The sequence below is a fragment of the Tursiops truncatus genome, chromosome 6 (assembly GCF_011762595.2).
Source record: "Tursiops truncatus isolate mTurTru1 chromosome 6, mTurTru1.mat.Y, whole genome shotgun sequence".
Taxonomy (NCBI): Eukaryota; Metazoa; Chordata; class Mammalia; order Artiodactyla; family Delphinidae; genus Tursiops; species Tursiops truncatus.
The window spans coordinates 28324232-28339593 of NC_047039.1; the positions used below are offsets into that span (position 1 = coordinate 28324232).

A 15362-nucleotide genomic window follows, 5' to 3' on the forward strand; every position below is an offset into this window, starting at 1 on the left:
ATACCATTGCAATTTTAGTAATTAAAGAAACCAAGAAACTGCAATCTTGAGTTGGAGGAATTATCTTTCACCTGGTGCTTAAGAAAAAGTTTATATAATTTGAGAGAATTTCGTATTAGAAATTTAGGGAAAATCTGAATGAGGTTTCTGGATTTCATTTAATTAATTTATTTAAGTTATGTATGTATATACGTACATCAGTGAATCAAATCCTATTCTTACCCTCATTGGCCTCAAGGTATTTTTTTATTTGGTTTTGTTTTGTGTTTTTGTTGTTGTTTTTTAGAGGAAATTTTTTGGAGGAGTCCAGCTAGGAAGACCTAAAATAGAATGGAGAAATGAAAAGGCTTTCCTAAAGTTATTCATTAAGTCTTAGAAGAGAAAGGAAGCAGGTTGGAGACTAGAAGAGAAGGAGTAAATGTAGAGAACAGGGCGGGGGGGCACTAGATTTAAAAGACTTTTTAGTTTTTCTTAAAGGAACTGTTATGCTCTTTTTCCAAATAAATAGTAAGACAATAGAAAGTCAATTGATAGATTGATCCTTAAAAGATCTAAATAAGTAATATATAGATAAATATAATGTTGAGTGCAATTATAGATGATTTTGATTAGTTAATTCATGATAAATTACAACCTTCTCTGAGTCAGTAATATTGTACTTTGAAAATTTGTTTGATACTAGGTAAGAAGGCATTTCTTTGTTCTTGGGATTGATTGTTCTTTGTGGGTTTGTATGCTGCTATAGATAAATGTTAGAAGATTCTGTATAGTTAATTATAGTTCTGTATTATTAGAGTAAATGGGATAAAATCATTTTCAGAAACAGGGTAAACATTTCCATTTATGAGTCTTAAAACAAAATTGGTAAAATGCCCTCTGGAAGCTGACTTGTTTTAAGATATATCCTTCTCTAAGTTTCAAAGATTCTTGCTGGATCTTTGATTTTTATAATTTTTCTTAATCCAATGATATATTTGTATTAACTTTTTATCAATTATTTTAAAATTTCCTATTGTAAGTAGATTTAAGTTCAATGAATTAAGGATCGAATCTGAGTCCATATAAAAGGTATTGGGTTGGCCAAAAAGTTCATTTGGTTGTTCCGTAAGATGGGATGGAAAAGCTGAATGAACTTTTTGGCCAACCCAATATGAATCCGGAGTTACAATGAAACATAAGACAGGGGTTCTTACTTCAGAATTTTGTTGAAGAAACAGCTCATTTATATAAATTTAAGTAATGGAGATTAAAAAGTTTGTAATTAAATTTTTTATTTATTTTTACTGGTCAAAATTTAAAGTGTATTTTCTCCCAAAGTAAGCTTAAGAATTGAATTGAATTTGGGTAATGATATGTGTGCCAAATCAAATGCTTGTGGCCTCTCTTCACCCCTTGCCTCCATGTATGGGTGGAAAATATCCGCCAGAAGATTCTGAGTTGGAAAAAGATGTGCCTTCGGATAGAGTGAGGGTCAGAAAGTCCGAGGCAAACTTAATTGGGGCTGGGGGATGACTTTTATTTAGGGGGATGACTTATTTAGAGGGATGCCAGTGGACATTCTCAAGCTCCAAGTTTCTAGAACAGGTTGCTTGTGAGGAAGAGGAGGGGGAGAAGAGAATGAGACCAGTAAAATACTTCTGCAATACTGGAAGTGAGAAGACAGTGGCACAACATCTATGAACTGTTGAGAGAAAAGGACTGCAGACCTGAAACCATATATACATAGTCCAGTGTCAGGGCAGAAAACAAGATACTTTGGAAATACAAAAAGGTCCACCAACTGTGGACCTCAAATGCTGAAGAATCCACTTGAAGTATTCTACCAGATTACAATATTGTACGTTGTTAAATCTAAATGGATGGAGTTAATAAAAATGTTTGTCCTGATTCTATGTTGCTCTCATCCTCCCCCCAGTCCCAGTCCCAGTCCATCCCCTATCCCCATCTCCCACACGCTTCTTTACTATCATTTCGGTGTATTTTTAGAAAGGACATGAGGTCAAAGCATGTGCTCAGTCTAACATCTTGATTTAGAAAAATCTGTTCTTGAAATGCTCTACTTCTTACCACAAAAGGCTGTTGTAAAACGTTGCTGGTCAGGGCTCTGCAAGCAGCAGAAACCAGCTGTGACAGCAGATTTAAACAAAAGGGGAATTCACTGACTGGGTAGTGGGCAACTCATAGGATTCTTGGGAAGGCTAGAGAATCAGGCTCAGTTGATTGGCTAAAGATTGTACAAAGCTTACTTCTCAGTGACAGTACTATATCTTTATTTAGAAGTAAATTGTCTTTTTCTTCTCTCTTCAAATGTAGGTTATATATTTGGGGAAAACTCCAGAAGAAGCATATAGAATATTAATGTTTGGAGATACATCCTATATTCCTTTCAGGTAAATATAAGAATGTTATGGTAGATTCATTTAATCAGGCCCTTGCCAGAAATATCTTGGTGTAGTTGTTTCTGAAAAAAGAAGACCTCATAAATAGTTATTTTGAGGTGGGTGCAAATAACACCATAGATCTAGGTTACTCAACAGTGATGCTATTGACATTTTGTCGGGGGGTGGTTGTCCTGTGTACTGCAGGATGTTTGACAGCATCACTGGCCTCTGCCCACTAGATGTCAGTAACACCTTCACCCCAGAAAATTAACTGTGAAAGCCAAAAATGTCTCCAGACATTGCCAGATGTCTGTGGTGGTGCTAGGGGTAGTGGTGGTGAATCGCTCCGACATGAGAAGTCAGAACCACTCTCACTGATGGAAACTGTGCTTTGTAATCAGATGAGAATCCTGGAGTTATAGTATGACAAACTACCGTTTTCCAGTACTGCGGAGTTTTGGTCCTGAGGAGTTAAGAAATAAGTTTTTCCCAATAATCAGGAGTTACTTCTGGGGCAGAAACGAACCCCCTTTTCCTAGGGACACAGCCAGCAGAAATAGTGGGTGAGGTTGCTAATATAGCACCACTACTTGAAAAACCAAAACGGCTGTGTCATAGAGGTGGTAGATAAGTAATGTCTTTATATAAGTTAATGACATCCTCATCCTTATGTCAAAGTTACCAGGTGATTGTGTTGAAGATACTTTGGAAAAAAAAAAAACCCAAAAACTTGTGTTTTTTTTTCTTTTTTTAAAAATCAAATGAAGTTCTAAAAGTTGCTCTTCCTGTTTATCAAAACACTTGACTTAGCTGTATAATTAAATACTTGTATGGTGCTTAAGTATAATAAGTGTGTGAAGTGATTTTACTCATTGCATACTGTATTGAGAATTTCAAATATTGCATTATTCTTCCGCCTGCAAATTAGTTAAACTTAGTTTTAGAATTGTTGCATATACCTCAAATGCCTGATTTTGAAGACGTGGGCTTGCCTTTAAAGGGGAGGTTATGAACCTGACTTAATTGTGGACAAGTTTTGGGGTGAGTGTCCCTAACCTTATGCAGAATCTGTCTCCTTCGTAAATAACTCTGTAGGACTGTCCATGGATGTACTCCATGAATTCGAGATTTTTGTTAGGATAGTCTGCAGAGTTCAGTTATGTATTGCACTAAAGACTGCATGAATATTAGTGATTTAGCCAATTAGAAGAATTGCTTTGGACCCTGTATCACTCTGCCTTTCTTCCTAGCTCAGAGATCATCTTAAGTATTCTTTGTGGTGGGTAGGAAGGGATGAAGGTTATTTTCTAAACTGGAGAGTGCTCCATTTTTCTTCTCAACTTATAACAGCAACCGTATACTTCCTTCAGAAGAAGTGATTGTGTTTGTGGTCCCTGAGTCATAGGCACATTGCTGTAGTGATAATTTTGTTCTGCAGAACTCTTCTTTTATAATAGTAATCCTTTATAATAGTGCCATTCTTAAAGTTTATAACGCAAGGTCCTGAAACAGGGATAAGCTTACATATTTCACATAATCTAAGTAAGGATCCATGAAGCATTGTTAATGTAAGAGAAGTTTTGTGTTAATTTAAATACAGGCATCAAAAATAGAATAAATGTTGTCTACTGCCGTACCCATGTTTAAATTCTTAAAGTTTGGCACTGAAAAATGTAGTTAGTTGCTTCTGGTTCCAGGAACAAAAATCATTAATTTTATAAAAAACAGGACTTAGCTAGAAGCAGTTCAGGTTTGTGAAATTTGAATCTCTTTAGTCATAGATGCCAGACATTTAATGATTCTCCAAGTGTGGCCTGTGAACTAGTGCCAGTCTGTGAACTTTTTGTTACCAGCTTGTGATAAGTACAGGAATTGCGAGTAAGATTTTAGACTTTTTAGCAATTTAATAGACTATTTTTATGTCTGTGGAATCAAATAATAGAAGAATTTAAGCTTGTATTTATGTGTTTTTTCCTTTCATTTTTCTAATAATTCATTTTTACTTACAAAATAAGATTATTGCATTATTGTGGGTATGTAATAGTACAAATATTATTGTATTTTACAAAAGTATCAGCCTTTGACAGATTTAAAAATCTGTGCTTCACCACATTTTACTGTTCTGAAGAACTTACTAATTGAGAGTAGGCGGGTGGTCCAGTGGTTCCCTGGTGGTGCAGTGGTGAAGACTCCACACTCCCAATGCAGGGGGCCCAGGTTCAATCCCTGGTCAGGGAACTAGATCCTGCATGCCGCAACTAAAAGATCCTGTATGCCACAACTGAAGATCCTGCATGCCACAACAAGGATCCCGCGTGCTACAACTAAGACCAGGCACAGCCAAATAAATAAATAAATATTAAAAAAAAAAAAAGAAAGTAGGCAAATCAGGATTAATAAAACCTGATAATATTTTGACAGAAATTACACTATAGTCTTTTATCTTTGCCAATTCAAGAGCATAGAATAAATATAACTGCTAACAAGGGATTGTGCAAGAATAGTGTTTACTTGTCTTTAGTAACTCCTTTTAGGCTCCTAGCAATATTTAATTAGATGTAATTTAAGTTACATATAATTCTTCAACCACTGAGTTTTAAAAAACTATATATATATATGATTTCTTAATGAATTATATTAGATATTTCTCTACCTGTCTACCTGAAAAAACAGTATAAAATATAGTTCAACATTTTCTTGATACTTTTGGATCATTGTTACATGAAGAGCATATACTTCTGTTCTTTGGTATTACCTATAATACTCCTTGCTTCTTAATTGTTTTTTTTTGTGTGTGTTTTTTTGGTTTTTTTCGGGGAGAGGGCTCTGTTCTTTATTTTCTTGAGAGGTAGTATTGCAGAGCTGCTAATAGCTTGGCTATTGACATCAGACAGACGGGAGCTTGACTCTCCGTTCTGCCACTAATATCTCCATGGTTCTTTACAAATGTGAGCCTTGGTCTCTTAGTCTATAAGTGGGAATGATAGTAGGATCACCCTAATGAGGTGTGAGGATTAAGTAACATCCTGCTTATGAAACACTCGGTGCCTGACCCTTAGATAACATTTGTTAAACATTCATGTTTTTTTCCTTTTAAAAACCATGTATAACTTAGACTCAATTAAAAACTCTAACTCCTATGTGTACAGAACAATAAACTCCTACATATTTACATGTAACTACCATCCAGTTCAAGATACAGAAAATTGTCAGCCTCCGTGAAGATTCTCTTCTACCCCCTTTCTAAAAGTTTTTCTTATCTTTTAATGTCATATAAATGGAATCATACAGTATACATTTTTGGAGAGCTGGGATCTAGTGTTTTAAATATATAATGTCTGTGAGATTTATCCATGTGATGGCAGGTGTTAGTATCAATAGTTTGTCCTATTTTTTATTGCTTTTGTAGCATTCCATTCTATGAATATACCACAGTTTATTTGTCCATTATCCTTTTGATGGACACTTGGGTTATTTGTAGTTTTAGGCTGTTATGAATGCAAGCTGCTCTGAAAACTGTTATTTTTTTTAAACTAGTATTTGACATTGTTTTGCAGTTTCTAAGCAGTATTCCTTTATTGATTCTCATCTGCTTTTCCAAGTTTGTTAAATGATCTGTGACAAGGTTTTCCCCCTCACAAAGGCTTATATCCAGATTCATAGCTGCTATTTTGAAGAAGTCTGATTGCTTGGGTGGGAGGAAGGAGGTGTGGATGTGTTTAAAGTTGGAGGTGTTAATGAAATAAACATGAGTGAATAAAGAAAGATTCTTGTCTCTTCAGATAATGTGGCAAAACTTTATCCAAGCTCAGATCAAAGCTTGACTAGAGCAGGGCTTGGCCCACAGTAGGTTTATTCCAAGTTATGCATTGAATAAATGCATCGAGTTGTCACAAAAACTGAATCAACATGGCTTTAACTTGATTGGAAAAGAATTATCATAGGTTAAGAAGATAATAATCATAGCTAACTGAGGAGACGTGGTGAAAACATTGGGATGCAATTTGAGAGTTCATCGTCTTTCCACTGATCATTTTGACTTAGACTAAACTACTTCATTTTCCTACCTTAGCTTCTTTATCTTAGAAACGTTCCTTATTGCATGAAACAGTTACTTGTACAAAACATTATTTGTGATGATCCTGTAAGTCAGTGGTTCTTAAACTTGAACGTGTATCACAAGAACCTGGAGGACCCAGCCCCACCCCTAGAACTGGTCTGGGTTGGAGCTTGAGAATTAGCATTTCCAGCAAGTGGGGTGCATGTTGGTGCTTCTTGCCCAGGGAGTATATTCTGAGAAGTAATGGTGCAGGTCATTTTATTTTCCTCCTTCCTGAATATTGCCAGTAAGCTATTGGTAAAAATCATTTTCTCAGTTGCATTGAGACCTTTCCTAGCTTTTGGAAGAGCAGCATTTAAATTCAAAAGCTTACAGAACAAAAATGGCAGGTTGTAAGGCCTTGCGTCCAGTCCTCATGAAGCCTAACATATACTGAAGTAAATCTAACCAATTCAGACAGTAATGTCTAAAAGTGTCTTAGCTAAAAAGGATGCCCTTTTCTTTGATGTTAATGTTGCTATAATAATCTATATTCTTAAAGTTTGTACAAGAACTAAACATTTTAAACATGCCTTAATTTTTCAGGTAAGTGAATTACAATGTGAAAGCCCAACCACGGCGGGCAATTAATTATGGCTCCAGTAGCAGCCTGGTTCCACATAGGGACCAAATGAGTACCATTCTGATAGGCACAGTTGCTTGGCATGCCTAGAATGATCATAATAAAATTCATTTTTATCTTGCCTAATTCTTAAAATTTTCACTTTGTAATGAAATGACTCAAGTTAGCCAAAAAGGAGAAGCAGGTGGGAATGGAGGAGTACCTTATTTTTCTGGACAAAATCTTAACTGACATAAGACATTTGTAGTAAGATTACTAACAGGTGTTGATGCAGTGTTGGGTGGGGCTGTCTAACTTAATTTTAAGCACTTCTCCAATGTAGAGTGATTCTCCTGACAGTAGTTGACTCCTTAGTTTCTGTGGTTTTATTGGTACTGTTGTCCTTTAAGAACCAGAAAGAAGTTATCCAGTTAAATTGTTAAAAAGTATAAGAGCATAATGAGAGGAGCAAAATGCTTTTTAGCTTGCACCTATTATTTCAAATATTATCTTGCTTTCCAAATTTTTTTTTGCTACGTGGATGGAGATAAACACACACACACATGCACACACAACATGCATATACAGAATCAAAAAGCAGTCTTTCCTGCTAACAGTTTGACACAGTATTCTCCAGTTGGAAGAAAAAGATCAAATGCCTTTCCCTTTTGAGGGGAGGAGTACATACTATTGAGAAGTTGAACTCAAGAAGGAACTTTTGAAGCTCAACTATTAAAGCCAAAAACAGTCTAGACAGATCATTTGAAATTTAAGATGTGGTCATTATTGATCCACATCTGTAAAACAGTATCTACTGGAATAGGTAGAAATTACAATGAACTGTATAACAGTGACTTATCCTTTATTTAAAAACCAAAAGGCAAGAATCCTTTTTTTTTTTGAGACTGATTCTGAGTATGTGTTTGATTTTAAATTCTAATCAACTTTGTCTTGAGATAAGTGTACAGCAGAAAATTAAATTAACTGAGCTATGTATTTCAATACTTTTGGAATTTCAGAGATGCTGCCTATGGGAGTTGCAATTTCTACATTACACTTCTTGACTGTTTTTATGCAGTAAAGAAGGTAAGTGACTCGTAGGATACACCCAGTGTTGTGCTGGAGAACTGAAGTACAGTGCAAGGAAGACAGGCCTTCTTCCTCAAAGATCTTCCAAGATGTATATGATGTGAGAGGTATCCCATTTCCCTGCCAACATTAGAATGACACTAAACTAGAAAACAGATTATTCTGAATCTGAGTGCTTCTGTGCACGAGTTGGGGGAAAAGCCACTTGAACACAGGGAACAATAAGAAACAGTTTTGTAATTAGCTTCTAAATTCAGAATTCGTTTTGAATGTGTTATGATTTCAAAGAAAAACAAGAAGTAAATAGATTACTGGTTTCTGAGTTCTCTTTGATTTATGTATTTTATGGGTCTGATTCCCATCGATTCTGTTTACAACAGACATTTCTATAACACAGTAACTGTCAAATACTTTGTTTTTGTATCTTCAAGCATTCAATTTCTAGTTCAACAGAAGTATTTGAGTAGCCCATTAGTTTGTTACTAGGTTTTATATAATACTAAGTATAGGTCACTACTGCTTTGTCAAAGCTATTTAAAAATAACTCCTGTGTTTTATAACCAGGGCTACTTGCTGTCTTTGACTCCAGGGGACAACCGTCATACCACGTTCTAAATAAACAGGGTCCCCTGGAGTCATGTGATGCAGCAGACCCTGGTTATAACACTCACTCCCTTAGGTATATTTCTTGAACATCAGGGCCGTGCAAGAAACTAGAATTGTCAGTCAGTAGCCCTTGGATCAAATAAGCCTTCGAAAACATCTCAAGTTTGCGTGACTTGTATTTTCAGAGGCACAAGGAACCCAGGTTTACTTTCTTGTATAATGGAACATGGTGGCTTTCTGAGAATTTTGACAGAAATTTTAGGGGTTAAACTGAGAGACTTAATTAGTACAACTTCAGAGATTAATTATTATATCTTTTTTCCTATATAAGGCAATGAGGATGGACCTTAATTTTGGGACTGAGCCCAGCAACTCTGTGGTGTATGGAGCTGATGGAGGTAGTTGCTGCAGGCTCTGAGACAGCTCCATGAGGCCACAGTTTAGGCAGGTCATGGGCAGAGGAGGTGATCAGGAGATGGGGAGACAGTAGGTATAGATGACCCCTTCTAGTTACAGTTACAGTCCTTGCCAGATGGACCCCAGGGAACTGCTGACGTAGCCAGGCATCCTTGTCCTTGACCCTAGGGCTCCCTTCTCTCTGCTCCCAGCACCTTTAAAAAAAAAGAAAGAAAAGAAGAAGAAGAAACACTTATGAGGGCCTTGGAGATGGTCTACTATAACATTGGCTTTGTTTTTATCAGATGTTATATCCAAAGTTTAATTAGCTATAACTATAGATCAAAGATTGCTTTTTTCATGCTACATTTAATTTTATTCAAGAGACAACAGCTTCTGATTTTACATTTAAACATTTTCTGTTTGTGACTGATTTTGAATATTATTGTATATTTGAAATTTTTATGAATGTATCAATAATTATGTCTTGATTTTAGTAGTGCTTTTTTTTAAGTGCTACTTCTAATAGGGTCTCCTTATGAAATTCAAATAATAGAAATTCCCTGCAAACTGATACATTTTATGGTATCATTCTGTTATTTTATTGTGTCACTCTGTTGTTGTATTATTATGTATCATTCTAGTCCAAATATGACATATATTGGGTACTGCAAATTCAAAGAAATAAAATTCGTCGTGGATTTGGTCTTGGAGTTAGGACTTAAGCCACTATATTTTATAAAATGAGGGTTTTTTTGTTTGGTGTTATAGCCTTCTTATTTCTCATTCGTATTTCAGTAGTTTACATTTTGCACACTGGGTTTGCAGAATCACCCCTTTTGAACCAAGAATACCTTCTTGATCAAGAATTGTTGCTTACATACTGTCTGGCTCAGTAAGCTGGGAGTTGTCAGAGGCTGCCAGCTTGTCCTTGTCTCAGAAAATAGATATTGTGCTTATTTTGCTTAGCATGATGCTCTGCCCATTGCAACTCAGAGTGAGGCTACAGAGTAGAAGAGAAAATTCATATATTTTTCCTTATTGAAACAAAGGGTTTTTCCCTCAAAATTTTGCATTTTAGTGTTGATCTCTGGGCTGTCTTTAGTATAGGGAACATCAATCTTTTAATTCAAGACTGTTCAGAATTTGAAAGTGAAGATGTTTATGAAATATGTGGGATTTGTTTGATATAAACTAACCCATGGTTTCTTTCCTTTATATTATTTATTTAGCAACTATTGGGTTATGCATTATATTTGAAGCCTGAATGATGTTGATCTAATAAACGAGTAGGATTACTTTGAAGGCTTGATTATTTAGATCTTGCATGGATAGGATGACTGATGAAGGAAAATAAAAAATAAAATTTCATTAAAATAAATACTGTTATAACTAATTTTCCTGATAATGGAAGCATTTAAAAGACATAGCCCACCTCCTTTGAAAACTACTCAATGGAACATAATCTAAATATAAGAATGTTTTTCTGGGGTGCCTCCTGATACTTATTATTAAGAAATTGGATTGGAAACTGTTTCCTTATTTGCATCTTTGTTATTAAAAGCTTTCCTTTGGATTTTAGGCAATGCAGTATGGCTTCCTTAATTTCAACTCATTTAACCTCGATGAATATGAATACTATGAAGTAAGTTTTCAAAGATATTGTTTTTAACTCTTTTATGCATGTTTTACTTCCAGAAGTAGTATTCTTATTTTTTGAAAAATCAAACAATTTAGATGTGTGTAGAGTGAAAAAAACTCGTCTTTTTTTCTCTTATTCCTATTTCTGCAGTCCTAGTTCATATTGATTTTTGCATTTGGTACATCTTTCCAGAGTGAATGAGTGTGCTCTGGCATTTTTCTTTAATTTTTAGTTTAAATTTTTTTTATTATTGATGACTTTCATACAGTGATTAAATGAGATAATGTTTGTTAAACCCTTAGCATAGGAGCTGATGAAATGAATAGCCATTATACATCTAATTAACTCTGGAAAATATTTGTTTTTGTCAGAACCTATTGTTTCTGTGAAGTCAAGACACCTTTGGATGCAAATTACAAAAAGTAAACACAAATGGCTTAAATAAAGTGGGGAAAATTTATTGATTTACGTAAATAAAAAGTCCAGGAGCTAGTGTAACTTCACTCATGACCAGATTCAGGTACTCAAGCACTTACCAGAAATTGGGCTGAAGCTAGCTTTGTTCCAAGGTCAGTTCTCCCCAGTTGGGATAAAGATGGCTACCAACAGCTTTGACTTACCCGTTTGATTTACCCAACTCATTGGAAAAGAAAATTCATAGCTCCAGCAGAAGACTCTCGAACTCCTCTCCTTGGCCTGGCTTAGATCATGTCTCTAGCCCTGAACTAGATTGTGTTTTTGGTGAGTGTGGGGGATGAGTAGGTATAGAATACTTTGGCCATCACAGCAGTGGAATCGGGTCAGCCCTATCAAATCATACAGACCAAGAAAGGTGGGGTGGGGGGGCACAGAGAGGAGAGAATCCAGGCAGGCAAAACCACAGGTGTCCTCTATGTTTTTTAAAGTAGTGTATTTTTTTTTAATGTGTAATTTGATTCTACCATTCTACCTTCCAAGTAGATAATGAGTAAGATGTTATGCTAAAGGTCTTTTCCAGCCAAGAATACTTGTGGAGTCTTGTTTTTTTTTTATCCTGCTATAGTTATCTTGAGCAGACAGTCTCACTAATATTGGAATGATTCCACAGACGGCACTTTATTCAGCAGTATCTTGAATCCTCAGATAACTGTTCTTTCACAATTTTTAAAATAACTATTATTTTAAACTCCTAAGTATAACTGAACTATTTTATTGATAAATTGGGTTCATAGTTACTACTAGTCATTACTGTGATGTACCAAACATATAAAAGCATATTGTGTGATTCATTAGGCCAACCCTGCCTTTATTTCTCTGTAATAGCAGTACATTTATAAAGTACAATACACATCAATATTTATTTACCATCTTAACTACTGAATATAATTGAATTATTAACACCATTTTTTGTGCTTCTCCTTATAAAATTAAACATTTAAAATAAAATATACTTTCTCTTTTTAGATAAGCAAAACTAAGAAAAACACCAGTTGCTATTCCTTCAGTGTAGCACAGTGATGCCTTTATGTGTTTTTTACTAAGGAGTAATATAGGTGCTCATTAGCTTCCCTCTCGCTAATGCGGAAATTGCAGCCTTGCGGGAGAGTAGCAGGGTCACCCACAAATGACTTTTACTTTCAGTGAAACTGCATTGAGACACAGGGTAGCTACAGACCACCATGGTAGCTTTGTTTAGTCTCTATAAGTATTTTTAGAAATTTTGGATTAGTATTTTTCATTGAATCCACGATGCCCATTTTATCCTTTTTTGAATAGGAATTCTCTGAATTCAGGATATATCTTACAATCTATGATGCCTGTGATTCAATGAAATCTATCACACATTTCTCATTAAAATCTCCAAACTTCTGGTTTTACTTCAAAATCAGAACATGTGGCAACAGTAGTCCTCATTCCTGCTTACATCTTTTAGCATGGAATGAACTCATCCATTCCCTTGGCTGATAATTAAGTCAAATAAATCAGTTTTGGGTTACTTGCTTGGCCTATAGATCTTAAGGGAACTCTTGATTTATTTCTTACCTGTTCTTAGGTACACGTATACATACACATACATTGATCTTGTTTTGGTCTTCCCTATGCAGAAAGCAGAAAATGGAGATTTAAATTGGATAATACCAGACCGATTTCTTGCCTTCTGTGGACCTCATTCAAGAACCAGACTTGAAAGTGGTATGCAAATACATGGGACCAGCATAGTTTTGTTATTAAAAGTATCCATCCAGTATTTTCTTTTAAAAGAGGCCAAAGCTCGACTGTCTTAATTAAGTGTACTTGGACATTTTAGCACATCATTCTGCCTGGATTTTAACTTTTTAAATTTATTTTTTTCACAGTTATAATCAAACTGGTATTCAATCCCCAGTCCAGATACTGTTTCCACCCAGTTACAAGTGAAATTGTTATCCATTGTTTTCTTTCTGCATTTTACAGCATCTGGTGAATTTCTTTATGTAGGTTACCACCAACATTCTCCTGAGGCTTATATTCCGTATTTTAAGAATCACAACGTTACTACCATTATTCGTCTGAATAAAAGGATGTATGATGCCAAACGCTTTACGAACGCTGGTTTCGATCACTATGATCTTTTCTTTGCGGATGGCAGCACGCCTACTGATGCCATTGTTAAAGAATTTCTGGATGTTTGTGAAAATGCAGAGGGTGCCATTGCAGTACACTGTAAAGGTATGTTTCTAGTGTTGGTTAAGAAATGGTGGACGTGAATGTATATGTGTGTAGAAACATACCATACTCGTTTAGATTATATGCAAGGACACATGAAGATGCCTTTGTTTTTTATAGAGTGCTTTTTTTTCCTTTTGTGATTTACTTTTTTTTCTTAAAACCACTTTATGGAGGTATGACTGGCATAAAAAGGCTGTACATATAAAGAATGCTTTTAAAACCCTAATTTCATATGGAAAGTTTAGTAAATTAAGTTGTATTCATGGGTAATACTACAAAGGCTTATCACATTCATTTATTCATCAAATATCTATTCAGTGCCTACTTTGGTAGGTTCTGGCATATGTCAGTGAGCAGAGCAGACTCCAAGAGCTTATCTTTTGGACTTTATATTCTAACAAGTTGCTAGGCTTTCAGCAGCTAGAACAGTGCTTGGCACTTAATAAATATTTATTGAATGAATGTGTAATAACACATTGTATGAATATACTAGGATTTATTTAACTTTTCTCCTTTTGTTAGTTAACTAAGAAGGCAAGGGATACATTTTTGTTAAGAAAAATCCAACACTGGGGAGAAGAAAAACTAAACAGCAAACCTGGGGAATATCAGAAATCTAATCCTGAGAGTTCACACATTATAAGATTCAAATGTCCAGTTTTCACCAAAAAATCTCAAGGAATACAAAGAAACAGGAAAGGATAGCTCATTCAAAGGAAAAAACTGAATCAACAGAAACTGTCCCAAAGAAAGACCAGATGGTAGACTTACTAGACAAAGACGTTAAAACAACTGTCTTTTGTTGTTGTTGTTCACCACATGGCATGCAAGGATCCCTGATCAGGGATTGAACCTGTGCCCCCTGCAGTGGAAGCTGATCTCTGCATCACCCTCAGGGTCATACTAACCTTCTTTTGAAGGATGAGCCATGTTTGCAACCAGTTACCTCTGTTGTCCAGTCCTATAGGATCCCTGAAACGTAAAAGCCTTCCTTTATTTCATCCTGTTTCTGTCCCCTTTAGTCCAAACTGGCAGTCTTCCAGTGTAATCCCATCAGTATTTTTAGCTTGTGCCGAGATGGCTGATTAAATCCATGGGTAATATCTTTATGGAGCTGATTTTTCAGTCATACCCTTGGTATCCAGAACACAGTTTCTCACTTTTTTCAAAATGAATAGGCCTAAAATTTTTTAAGTGCTTAGTTTCTCGTTCCTTTTTGCTTAACAATTACTTCTTCAATTCATCTCTCTCGTCTCACATCAGTCAGGAGAAACCAGGCTGCACCTTTAACACTTTGCTTATGAATTTAAATCTCCTTTGCTAATTATCCAAGGTTGTCATGCAGAAGTTCTACCTTCCACAAAGCACTAGAACACAATTCAGCCAGGTTTTTTTTGCCACTTTCTAACAAGGATTGCCTTTCTTCCAGTTTCCATGTGAGTCCACTGGAATCACCATTAACGTCTGTATTCCTCCTACTAACAGCCCCTTCAAGGCAATCTAGGTTTTTTCTCTTTTTTTTTTTATTTAACATCTTTATTGGAGTATAATTGCTTTATAATGGTGTATTTATCTAGGTTTTTTCTAACATGTGCCTTAAAACTCTCCCAGCCTTTAGAATTCCAATGCCAAAGTCACTTCCACATTTTTACATAATGTTTCAGTAGCATGCCACTTTACAAAATCTGTATTAGTGGGATTTTTCCAGAGAAACAACTAGTAGGATGTATATATAGAGAGAAGGAGATTTATTATAAGGAATTGGCTTATGTGACTATATAGGCTGGTGAGCATAAAACCTGCAGTGTGGACTGGCAGGCTGGAGACCCAGGAGAGCCAATGGTGCAGTTGAAGTCCAAAAGCTGTCTGGTAGAATATTCCCTCTAACTCTGGGAGGCA

General features: G+C 35.6%; 1 protein-coding gene across 10 annotated transcripts in view; it reads left to right on the top strand.

Moving 5' to 3' along the window:
- The window catches only part of CDC14B (cell division cycle 14B), a 99144-nt gene that overhangs the window by 63302 nt on the left and 20480 nt on the right, over positions 1 to 15362 (top strand). For all 10 annotated transcript variants that reach the window (XM_073805965.1, XM_073805963.1, XM_073805964.1 and 7 more), the window contains 5 exons: positions 2314 to 2390; positions 8062 to 8128; positions 10716 to 10778; positions 12860 to 12947; positions 13233 to 13463. In XM_073805965.1, the coding sequence (XP_073662066.1) occupies positions 2314 to 2390; positions 8062 to 8128; positions 10716 to 10778; positions 12860 to 12947; positions 13233 to 13463 (526 nt within the window). The remainder of the gene's footprint in view (positions 1 to 2313; positions 2391 to 8061; positions 8129 to 10715; positions 10779 to 12859; positions 12948 to 13232; positions 13464 to 15362) is intronic.